Consider the following 13184-nt stretch of genomic DNA (forward strand, 5'->3'; position numbering starts at 1 on the left):
AAGCATTGGTCATAGAAGGCTTCCCCATTAACTTTGATGGAACAAGCATTTGAGTAACACTTGTTCCCTGTTAAGAAAGCACTGTCCAACAAAACTGAATATAGGACTTGGGAAGAACCATGGATGATATCAGGTTTCTTCGAAGTTTCAACTGCATCTACCTGTACTGCTGAAGAGGCAAGCTGCATTTTAAAAACATCTTGCCTCCTCATCAATGTGAGCTGCTGTAATTAAAACTTCCAAGAGTTCTACGTTTTTCCTGTTCTGCACCTGCAGCTTAGGTGTAGGAAACTTTGACTCTCCAGATATTGCTGAACTACTGCTCCCATTATCTCTCACCACTAGCAATGCTGGCTGGGGTTGAAGGGAATTGTAGCTCAGTGACACCTGGAGGGCTAAAGGTTCTCCAAACCTACCATGGCTTTATTGAATGTGATATTTAATTCCCTTTTGCAATGTATTATTCCATGTTTTCCAAATTACATAGCTGAATATACTAATGAAGGATGCTAAAATGAAACGTAACTATCTTCTCTAGAGAACAATATGTTACCACTACTGCCATGTTTCACTTATTACTTCTACTTTCAGGAACCTCCAGAAGAACAAAATTCTTTGGTACTTTCCCTGGAAACTATGTCAAGAGGCTGTGAAATGTTGCTTATTTTTTTCCTACTTATTTATGCTGCATTTCTGCAACACATCTGCATATAAAGCTGCTAGAAAACATGCTCCACCAGTCTTCTGTTATGCTGCTTTGCAATTCCAGGTAGAAGTCATCTAGTTCATCCTCACCATTCCCATCCTCATCCGCCAGCCAGCAGTATTACCGTTAACAGCTACAATGGGATAACTCAGCTTTTATGAAACAAGAGGAATTAGTTCAACCTTTAGTACATCTTTTTCTGTGTGCATTAAATATTTGCCTGCCCCTACCAATCTGAAATATGCCAAGAAGAAAAAGCTTAATGGAAGGTACTTTGTGACACTCCAAGTGGTTATCCATATCATTTGAGGTAAATTGCAGTACTGTCCTTAAGAAAAATGTTTTATCTTCTTTCACCTCATATATAGAACAGGTTGTGGCTTACTACTTTTCAACCATTGTTTTGAGTTTTCACATTCTTTTTAAGCTCAGCAGCATATGTTGCTTTTACGTTGCTGTGTCACACATTTGCCTGTTTTTAACTCATTTGCAATATAGAATAATCACTCAGACATATAGCTTCCATGGCCTTGTATGTTGCAACATATGCAGAGTGGTTATAAAATTTTGAGCAGGAATAATTCAAAAGGGGAATTGCTCTTAATAGTTGACAAGCCATGACTTCTGGTTGGATCTCAAAGATTTCATGAAGCTTGAGTGAACGGAGGTCATACATTGGTTAAATCCCCCGTTTCCACAGCTAAGAGCAGCTTCATGCATGAAGCTATTTGCAAATACAGTAAGCACAACTTGCACTTCCTGTACACATTAATGTCCGGGAGGGCATGCAGATGTTCCTAAAGCAGTGTTCTCTCTCCATAGAGAAAATATGTGAGTCATACATTAATGATGTGCACAAAGACAGGAAGCAGATGAAATGCATCTTCTGTATTTGCATATGTTAATGCCCTAAGTCAGGAGAGAAGTATGCATGTCTTTGCAAGAAGAAGTAGATCTTCCTATTGCAAGTGCAGCATACACCTCTGTCTCTCTCTACAGGGAAAATGTTCAAAGGCCCCACTTCCAACATCAGCGATATGGGCAAACTTATCCCAAAGGAATCCATGTTTACTGCTTAATATTAAAGAAGTGTACAAAACAAAACAAAAATACTGGGAAACAATTAAGCAAACCAATAATGAAATTGTTGATGTCATATGCTTCTCTACTACATCAAAAATACCAAGTTCAACAGAATATCTGAAAGTCTAGTACAGTATTCAACATTCATTTATCATACAAAGTTTCTGCAACAAAAAAACCAATATCCAGTGCACAATTTTACTGCAACACCGAGTTGGGGGAATTCTGCAGAAAGTATCACACAATGCTTTTATTTTTTTTCCTACGTATGTATACACATACATTTATAAACCTGAACAATAATTTCTTCCTGGCCCTCCAGCATTAAAAGAAAGAAACAGAAAGGCACAAAAATGAACACAGGTACATGTGAGTGGATGTAATGAAATAGTATCAAATATTTGAATATAGTATTTGTTTTCCTTATGCAAAGAGAGGCATCAATAGTGTATGAGGGAAAACACATGATTTCCCGCATCTATGGCTTTATGTAAGAGTCCAGATTTGGTTTTGCTGGCACCATATAGAAGGCAAAAACAAAACAAAACCCTTTTCTGGGTAAAGGACAGATCTTCTCACAAATATTTGTAGTCTTGTAGCATTTTGTACATATGTTTGGGTTTTTTGTACAGAGCCATTTTATTGTTGGGGGGGGTTTTTTGAAGAAGAAGAAAACCTACCCCCTTCCACTAATAAATATCAACATTTCCTCGTCTTCTTTACCCCATCCTCCTCCCAATGTATAAGCACATTTGGATAGTGCAATTCTGTAAAATAGCATTTGCTGCAAAAGTTTTATGAAGTATAATATGGTTTTACCAGCCAAATCTTTAAAAATGTACATATGTCTTTATTATGGAGAAATGTCAGTAAGACAGACAATAAATCATATTTGTGCAGCATACCTTTATTACTGCAAATTTCATGGCAAAAGCTTTATATTTCAAAGGCTTTCCATTATAAACTAGATGTGCATGCAGCTTTGCTGTGAAATCAATACCTATCTTTGATGCCATTTATGATGGAAGACTTAAATGTCTGTTGCCTGTGATATTTTAAAAAAGCACTGTTTCTATTCTCTATCTGATTTTAATAGAACATTTTTCATACCTGGCTTTCAGGTAATTGACTTTGAATTATTACATGCAAAGGGTCTCTGTGTTTTTCCCCTTGAATAGACTTCTAATAAAATTTGCTTGGAGTACACTGGTATGCCTTTTTGATTAGCATCCTTACTGGAAAGCATCACACATTTAAGTTGAATATGCTGGAATTAAAATCCTGAACAGCAAGGTTCATTATCCTATAAACAACAGAGGCACCAGAGAAAGCAATGACACAGTGCCTTTTCTGCTGCTGCTGCTGCTGCTGCTGCTTCTACAACAAATAGGATATCATTTTCCCAGTGTGGTTCCTCTTTATCACATAAGCAGGACAATGGCCTATATCCACCAACAGCATACAAATAAATATGCCTAACTTGACCCAAAAACCTACCCCACCACACAAACATACAAACAAGCCACACTGCAACCAACGGAACGCAACCAACCGAATTCTGAACCCTCCAACCTCTCACAATGGCAATATCAAAACAAAGGACCAATCCACGTGTCACACTAGGCAACAGAATGAAAGAACGACACCCCCATCTTTCTCCTTTCCTCTTTCTCCCCTTCTCATTTCCCCCAACTATAATTTTCTCTGTTTATTTGCCTGTTTTGTAACACAAGAAAAACTTTAATTAAAAACTAATTTTAAAAAATAGGATATCATGACCCCAGGCAATGATGTAATCTGGGGAAATAAAGAGACTGTAATAATATAGGCATTATGCTGAAGCTAAGCACAGCACACATGCACAGCTAGCAGGAAAATGGTCACACTTTATGGCTGATCTGTGTGTTCAGGAAAAACAAAGTATAGTTCTTATACCACACATCAGTCTACAAAGCTCAGAGTATTTTAAATGCAAAGAAAGAAACCTCACAGCAAACATTTCATCCATTTTTATCAGGAATAATCACAGAGAGAAAAATGGGTGGAGATAGTATATGGCATCATTGTGTCATACAAAAGTGTTGAATGGCAAATGCTGATGATAGCCATACTGTATGCAGCAATTGTTTCCCATCCATTAAACATGACTCATCTTCAAGCATGGGGAATAAGAAAGGGAGTAATAATAAACAACAAAGTGTTAAGCTGCTCTACAAATACAGTATATTTTCTTGACCATAGAATCCTGGACTCTGAAGCACTGCAGCAAATCTGTGTCCCACATTTTAATATTGGCATGTCCCAACAGCCCTGCATAGCATTCAAAGGAGCATAATGATTACTTTGCTAAAGGGTTTATTCCTAAAATGACCACTCCACAATAATTAATTTTGTGCACAGAGTGCTACTGTCTGGCTTTTAAAGTGCTAGAAGGTCCCTGTAGAAAGTGGAGCTTTAAGTCAGGCCTGCCCACCTGTCAAAATAGTCCTCCACCACTCTAGCCTCTTCTTAATTCTTTTGCACATTTTCTGACTTTCCCTATGCTAATCTGTCACAAACAATAGTAGAAATTAACCGCTTCATTATCACCTCTTACCTGCAGAGCAAGTAAGGTTTGCCAATTACTCTGATGCATCAGCTGGTTTCCTAATTGTTGCTCCTTTAAAAAAGGTCCTGGAGCTGTGCTCCCCTCCATTCTCCCTCCACTATACAGTCTGTGTTAGTTAGAGCATGGTGCTATTAACACCAAGGTTGCAGGTTAAAGTAAAGTGAATAATTTAAATCCTGGAAATGGCTAGATTCTAAATAAAAAAATTCTTCAGGACTCTTAAGTATGATGGCATACAAGGTACAACATTTGATACCTTGATTGTGATGCTGATAAGGGTTTAATCCCCATACAGAAGAGCTGCATTGCAGGGGGCTGCACTAGATGAGCTTTGGGGATCACTTCCAACTCTGTAATTCTATGATTAAATTATTTTACTTGGTTTAAAAATCTAATTTTTATTTGACCCCTCAGCTTTTGTTACATCCCAAGCACTGCCTGCAAATAAATACGGTTTAGTTATTTGGTGGGAAATCAGTTATTATGGTGTAAGTATTACAATTTAAGCAATAGTGTGGGAAGATGTCAAGGTAAGCAAAGCCTGTATCTCAGCAATGACAATTTAAAAACAATCTGATATTTCACAAAAGAGTGGAGGAAAGCACCAGCTGGAGCATTATGCTGTCCTTGTTTGTATGTTTTATCCTTCATTCCACAATCTAGACCCTATCTTACTTTATCTAGAAATAATTTTTAAATTCATGTATTGTGCCTACACTCCACACATTTAAAGCACCTCATTTGCCCCGAAGAATCCTCATAACTGTAGTTTGCTACAGGTGCTGGGAATTGTAGCTCTGTGAGGGGTAAGCTCTAGCTCCCAGGATCCTCTGAGACAAATAATGTGTTCAAAGTTTGCATTGTTCTCTCCTCCACCTGCAATATGTTCCTTACTAACAACCTTGTGAGGTAGGTTAAGCATGGGGAAAGTGACTACGCCAAGGTCAGCCAGTGAATTTCATGAATGGATGAGGAATCTGAACTTCAGTCTACCTAATCGCAATCTAACACATTAACCATTATACTACACTGGCTTCAACAAAGGGAAGGAACTGCAGAGAAATCAGACCAGCCAAGAATACATCAATAGGCCAAAGAAATTGGAGTAATAACTCCTTATACTGCATAACCTTTTCTGGCCAGGTTTGTACAGTAATCTCTGCAAATCAGAGACACATCCTTGTTGGCTATAGATTCCTCCAGTAACCCTCAACAGCCTGGCAGTGTGGTTTGACCTAAAGTAATCCTCTCCATTCACTACACAAAAGTTGGTGGGAAGTTTCTACAGTTCTTATATAATGCAGTGGGAATTCTTTAATGCCTGCAATGGATTAACAGGAACATGGGGTGCACATTTAAAAAACAAAATGATCTGTCACCAAACATGAAATAGCACAGAGCTATCTGAAGAAGCATTAAGTAAGCATCTTTCCAAAGGGTTTTAGGTCACTGCTATTTTTATTCCCTTGGAAGAGCTGCAGGTATGTTAGTGGGGTAGCCTTGAAACTGGCAGAGTTGTGACAACGGAAAAAATATAAGCGTTTAGCTACTGAACTGTCCTTCAGACAATGCCTTATTCTTAAATGTGCAAGGCAAAATGTGTTCATTTGGCTATACCCCCGAAAAAATCAGTTCAAATTCCTTTGTACACTTAAAGCTCATGAAATACTAAGTCTGTTTCAAGTTCCTGCCAAAGTGACAGTCAGCTACATGTGGTTTAAATACATTCAAAGTAACACTAAAATGCTGCAAAGGCTCTCAAAGTGAGAACCAGTTCAAATTTATTCTTGTATTCTTATAATAATATAGCTATAAAACTTGTGACAAGCTCATCATCTAATATGAACAAATTAAGTGGACAAAAGGAACTAAGATGCAAAACACTCCTCTTACAGGGAAGCTCTGTACAATTGCCTTAAGGAAAAGTCACCTCTCAAAATGATAATTTAGAGCCAGAAAAAGCCAACCAAAAGAATCAAATCACATATACAGAAAGAAGCTTTTTGATTTTGGAAAAAGGCAAGAAAGGGGAGGGCATGACAGAGGTGTACAAAACTATGCTTCGAGTGCAGAAAGCGGATACAGTGAAGTTTTGCCTTCCTCTCTCCAATGTCATCTAACAAAGATGAATGTTAGAAGACTCAGGCCAGATAAAAGGAAGTACTTCTTCACTCAGTGCATAGTTAATAGTATGGAATTCACCTTCAGAAAATGTAGTGGTCACCAACTCGGGTGGCTTTAAAAGGAGCTTTGACAGATTCATGGAGGATAAATCTATCAGTGACTACTAGTCATGATGGCTGCGTACTACTTCCAGTATCAAATGCATTACACCTGAACACCAGTTGCTGGGGAACACAAGTGGGGAGAGTGCTGTTGAACTCGTGTCCTGTTTGTGGGCTCCACACCGACACTGGTTGGCCACTGTGAGAACAGGATGCGGGACTAGATATGTCCTTGGTTTGAGCCAACAAAGCTATTCTTTATGTTCTTAGGGATTTTTTTTCACAGCTGCCATAAATTTTTATCTGTTTAAAATCAAACTCAAGTGGCTTTTGGAATACTCTTAAACCAGTTTAAATCAACAGATAAGCAGATGGTTAATGAGGTAAACATGGGTCATCTGGAGGCAATTACCCCAAAGCTGTAATTTGGCCTGTAAGCCACTAGCTGCTGTCCACTGGCACAATGCACAACCACATTATTGGCAACCTCTTATTTCCACCAAGAGAGAAAGATTGTAATATATTTGGAGGTGTGCATAATTATTTTCAAACATGTGATTCGCCACCCTTCCACAATCCACAAATACATACAAAATGAAAACACTGCACCGTGTCAAACAATAAAATCTAAACTGCAGATAAAAGCAGTAAAGTGTAAAAGGTGCAGTTGTTAAAAATGGTTAAAAAGCTCTAGAAAACAAGATAAAAAGAGTTTTGCCTGGTGCCTACCAAAAGAATGTTTTTCCCACTCCCTAATCACTTCAAATGGCAGGGGCACTCAGATAAAAGCCTCTGATTTTGATCTTTGTGTACAGGCAAGCTAACGTAATTCTTCAGGTATCCAGACATCAATCCATTTGGGGCTTTAAATGCAAGCACCAGCATTTGAATTGTTCTTGGAAACATACCAGGAGTCAGCACAGTTGTTTTGGGCATTGGAAAAGCACAGGCTAATAGCTGTATTTTGTATTAACTACAGTTTCTGAATAGTCTACAAGGGCAGCCCTGCATACAACACATTACAAAAGCCAGCTCTACCATTAGGCAGATTGAGACAGACATCATTAGGTCAAGTGCTGAGGGTCTGGGAATGACAGAGCTGTGTGTGCCCCACACAGCCTGCTCGGTGCCACCAAAGCTAGCCTGTTGTATTCAGGTACAATGGAGGATGTTGTCTCATTGCTAGTGCCAAAAAAAAATTGATTACCAGTCTGGCTGGCTTTTCTACATGAAATACGGTGAGGCACCACCATCTTGCGCTTCTCCTGAGTCAGCAAAATGTCTTTGGTCACTCCTGCATTGCAGCAGTGAAATCTGGTTGCATGGTTGACAGCCTTCCTCAACCTCAGGTCCCCACATGCTGTTGCACTACAGCCCCATCGTCTCTCATCATCTGCCGTGCTGGCTGTGGATAACAGGAGCTGTAGTCCAACTGGAGACCCAAGTCTAGGAAAGGCTGCTCTACTGACAGCACTCTTATCTCACTTTTGTTGTTGTTGTTGTTGTAGTAGGGGTGGAGAGTGTCTTCAAAAGGATGACACTTTGCACTAACAAGATACTGTCAGCGCAACAGAAAGCAGTTGCCCATCTTTGCCACTGTATCAGGAAAGGGGGGAGCTATGTTGAAGCTCTATTTGAGGTATTCACTGGGGGGAAATGGATATCCATTTCAATTATACTATCTCAAGCTAAACACAAGTGTCACTACTTAATGCTACCATTTAAGCTAACTCACCTTCAGAGAAATACACACAGCTTCCTGGTGTGGCTCCCCTTCATTACATACACAACCCTACAAAACAACAAGAACCCACCGACAGCATACCCATCAATATGGCTAACTTAACCCAACAACCCTCTGCTTCACACACACAAACAAAACACACTGCAGTCAACTGAAGGCCCTCCAACCTCTTTTACCACCAATGAAAACTAATAAATTAATAGAAAGAGAACCTACTCATGTGACGCTGACATAAAAACCTTGCACATACGCTATGTAAAAGGAAGTTCACTACCCCCCTTCTCTTTCCCCCCTCACTCCCCACCTCTCTTCTCTCCCAACCTAATACTGTCTGTAACATTAGTGTCTCACATTGAATATAACTGATCTGTATAAAGGATTATATGAACAGAAAGCAGAGACACTGTATGTACTTTCCTAACCCAATAAAATCTTTAATAAAAACAATTTTTTTAAAAAAAGAAACCTATACAGCTTTTGAGAGTTCACCAAGCATTGCTGTCATGTTTTCAGTCTTCTCACTCTATCTTTAAAGCCTACAAAACTCTATCCTTAAAGACAATAAAACTCACTTTATATCAGTGCAGAAGAAATAAGATAAAGATTTGCTGGTGGTTAATTGTGTTTGGAAATGATAGTGTTTCCTACTCTGAGTCTTCAAGAATGAGGTGGGGTAAAAGGTCTAAATACATAAATAAAATACTTTTACAAAATGCAATTGCTGAATCTCTCTGTGTGTGTGTGTGTGTGTGTGTGTGTGTGTGTGTCTGCCCGCCCACCCTACATGTCATGCAAAATGTTTGAATCCAATAAGAAACTCAAGGAGAGAAAATGAAACTGCAGTGCCAAAGGACATAGGCAGCTCCAGGAAAGGGCTATTTATGCTCTGCAGTTCTGCACAACTTAGCTCTGTAGCAAGCGCTGATTCCGGGATCTTGTGTACAATGTGGAATTCTGGGAATGTAGTCTGTGATAATCCATGGTTGGGTGATGTCATATCTAATCTAGGTTCTGGTACACAGAGGTTTCCCCTGGAGCAAAATAGCATTCACTTGCTGAGTGGCACTGCAGAACTGCTCCTGAGTGACAACGTGGAACGTGTTAAGTTTCTTTTTTGCTCTGCACACTTCGCTGGTCAGCTCAGCAGTACATTTTGTCCCAGAATAGTTACATGGTGACACAGATGCCAACTATTGGTTCCTTTTCTGGACTCCCAAAAATCCTCTCTTTAAAAAAAAGGGGAAAAAAAGAACTACAACAAGAGAGCTGTTGTGATTGTAGTACAGTGGTACCTTGGGTTACATACGCTTCAGGTTACAGACTCCGCTAACCCAGAAATAGTACCTCAGGTTAAGAACTTTGGTTCAGGATGAGAACAGAAATCGGGCTCCAGCAGCATGGCGACAGCAGGAGGCCCCATTAGCTAAAGTGGTGCTTCAGGTTAAGAACAGTTTCAGGTTAAGAACAGACCTCCGGAACGAATTAAGTACTTAACCCAAGGTACCGCTGTAGTTATGAGACTGAGGTACAAACCAGTAAAGGTCTGCTTTGAATCTCTGTCATAAAATCACTAAGTGGTTTAAGTAAAGCAAACCCAATCCTCACCCGTTGTCTCCCATCTTAAATAGGGGGCTAATAATACTGACCAGCTTTACAGGATTGGGGAAATACAAGACAATCCAAGGATATATCTTCAAACATTTTAGGATAATTCTTAGGGGAAAACCATAACTGTTGAAAGGAATATAATACTGCTTTAAATATATAGTGCCGATAAGGTCTTTGAAAAGGGCTATCACATAATAGTCCAAATGTATTTTCTTCTGCTCCAGCAGATACAACCCAAACCAATGGATTCAAATCACAAGAATAAAGATTTAGACTAAACTTTAGAAATAACTTACTGATGAGGTGTGAACTGTTTGACATTGGAACAGACTGACTCAGAAGGTGGAGGACTCTCCATTAGAGGAGTTTAAGCAGTAGCTTGGGAGCCACCTCTCAGGCATGCTGTAGTGGTAGGTTTGTTGAACTGTCAGGGGATCGGACTAAATGACCTTCACTGACCCAAATCCAGGATTCTATGATCTGATGAAGTGGACACTAGTGTCTACAAAAGCTTATGCCATCATAAATGTGTTGTTATTTAAGGTGCTGCAGGCCTGTTTCTTGTTAATAAAGTCTAAGTGAATGAAAAATGTTCTGCCCTGGTCTTATTTGAAATCTCAGAGAAGCTAACAGAGGTTGCCATAGGCTTCTAATCCACATCTGGACAGCTGCTTAGCTTCAATAATGCTACAGCATTAGGTGTTCTCAGACCATTTACTGGGCCTAGTTCCTGTGTTAATTTGCTTTTCTGCAAAGCAGATGGCTTTGAGAACTTTCCTGAGGATGTACCATTATTGCTGATAATAAATCTATAGCCCTGCTTTTAAACTGCACAGATTTCACTGAGACAGATTAATGAAGGTGGTTATTTGGGTGACTGGACAAATAACAACTGTGGCAATTTCAGGAAGATCACAGGGGGTGCAGCAGTCCTGCTCCATTAAAGTCAAACATTGTTTTTTGCCAGCTGGTTTTCATTTTTCATTTTCTTGGTTAAAATACGGATTGCCTTCTATGTTAGCTATTAGTCACCTATTTTTGGCTGCCCTTGCCCCAGAATAATTTCATATCAGAGATATTGTGGTAAATTAAAATGACAGCAACCAAACACAGTTGCTTATTGGAGCATTGTTTAAAGGGGGGCCAGGGCTAGCATCTGTGTTGTGCTCTTTGGAGGCTCTGTGGGGCTGCCCAAGAATCAGGGCTGGCCTAGGGCATTTTGGCACCTGAGGCAAACCATAAAATGGTGTCCCACCCCAGGCAATAAGGACTGAAGGAACAATGGGAGAATAAAGACCTACTTCAGGAACAAGGGTGGGAGGAGACCAGCAGTGCCTCCTATTTGCCAAGAGCAGCAGCAGCAGCGGCCGGCAATGCACTTGTCCCCCTGCAGATCCAGCCACCTGAGGTGGTCACCTCACCTTGCCTCATGGGTGGGTTGGCCCTGTCAAGAATGCTGCACATTGATCTACACTTGGTTATGAGCCCAGCCTTGAAGAATCCAGTGGGTCAAAGGTGTGGCCAACAGAATCTGGAGCTTATTTGCTTTTCAGTCAGTTAATATGACTCACTAAAAGAATCCAGAGCAATTGCTCCATCATTCAAACTAGAATTTCCTTCCAGGGATAGGATATGTCCCAAGTGCAGGAGGCTGTAATGTGAAACAGGAAAGAATACATGCAGTGCCCCAAGACGCTTCAGGATTCCAGCTACTATAAGACTTATTAAGGATTTATTTTGCCAGTTTGTTTCATTGACACTGATTCATTTGTTGTCTTCTTCTTCTGACTTTCAAACTGACAAAGTTTGATATCTTTGAACAGGTAAATTTAGCCTCTTCTCACATTCTCACACCTCTGTTAAATGCCACAAGACATGAATAACAGCTATTTAAGAACTCAGTGGACTTTGTGCATTCTACATTCTCTCAAAATTCTGACAGTGCAAACAGAGACTGTAGTATTGATCCAGGTAGCTTATGGAACTGTACATGATTTTAGTTCCCCAAGGATATGGATAAACTAACCATCTTTAGTACAGTAATGACAGGTGTCTCCAAAAACAGTCAAAGATCAGAAAGCAATAAGATAATTTTGCATTCCTGGAGGGTTTAGCATGCAAAACCCAATACAATCATGAAAACTGAGCTCTTGTACATCCCATTAACTTCATTTGGAGGGTTAAGAAGAAGTGCTTAACTTTGGCCAGAATGTGCCATAAGTGTTTGCAAAGGTAACATCACACAGACAAGTTCAAGCACAGTGTGAATTCCTCCTCATATTTTACTGCATTTTTCGTGATGTGGCAACAGCCTTCTCAATTGCTAAAGAGTGAACTTTGAGAACAACTAAAGACACTAGGCAAGACACATTAGGATTTTGTCCTCTTCTTATCATCTCATATTTTTTGAATTGGTCCTGCCTATATTTCTCACATGTACTTCTCCAAAGTAGTTCATCTGTAGAGCCAATCCCTGTTTACTCTATAAACTATTTTATCTGACAACTCTATTTATGAAACACACAGACCCCCTACCCTAAGATTCAAGTTACATTCTGCCTTGTGTGAGTGGGCATGTTTGCTTATGATTTCAAGCAACAAGCTGGAGCAGCTCCCTCCATTTACTCACAAGTGGGTGCACCAGGTGGCCTTTTCAAGGTCCATGTTTGTTTTCCTTGTTCGTCTTTGCCCTGTGACTGCTTCCTACATGTACATAGTATGCTCACAATCGCATGAAAGATGGCACAGGGACAGACAAGAGGCAATGAAACAACGAGGAGAGGAGAGGAGAGGAAGGACTGATGCAGATCCCTGGTTAGCCTCATACAACACTATGTTGAAAGAAGAGAGGGGTGGAACCTTATATCTTATCTACAGCAATCTCTGAATGACTACATATGTCAACTCACTGAAAAGCCTGAGTATGACTAACTAGATTCTGTATCTGCCAAACTGCTGGCTTGTGTCCCATCCCCAGACTGAAAACATGTCACCATATTTGTCTTGCAGCTGTTGCTGTTTGTTAAAGGCCAATAAACAAGGCTAATTTTTCTATGGCAACCATGGCTAAAGCATTAGCCATGTCCCCAATCAAAGCTGTGAAAAAATGTCACCAAGACTCAAATGTTATCAACTGATTTATCCCAGCTGTAAAAATGTAAGAGAACCTACATCCCTACTGACCAGAGTCAGTCCTACTGCCTCAGGTGT

The 13184-nt window shown here is 39.9% G+C and overlaps 1 protein-coding gene and 1 long non-coding RNA gene across 59 annotated transcripts in view; one reads left to right on the forward strand and one right to left on the reverse strand.

Moving 5' to 3' along the window:
* Positions 1 to 2995, forward strand: part of SORBS2 (sorbin and SH3 domain containing 2) — a 182169-nt gene extending 179174 nt beyond the window's left edge. For all 50 annotated transcript variants that reach the window (XR_014551923.1, XR_014551924.1, XM_083629937.1 and 47 more), the window contains one exon: positions 592 to 2995. Coding sequence is in view for 48 of the 50 variants with exons in the window: in XM_083629937.1 (XP_083486063.1) it covers positions 592 to 653 (62 nt within the window). In the remaining 2 variants the exon portion in view is untranslated. The remainder of the gene's footprint in view (positions 1 to 591) is intronic.
* Positions 1 to 13184, reverse strand: part of LOC310770300 — a 105474-nt gene that overhangs the window by 60304 nt on the left and 31986 nt on the right. The window lies entirely within an intron of this gene.

The sequence above is a fragment of the Podarcis filfolensis genome (assembly GCF_964270895.1).
Source record: "Podarcis filfolensis genome assembly, chromosome: 9".
Classification (NCBI taxonomy): domain Eukaryota; kingdom Metazoa; phylum Chordata; class Lepidosauria; order Squamata; family Lacertidae; genus Podarcis; species Podarcis filfolensis.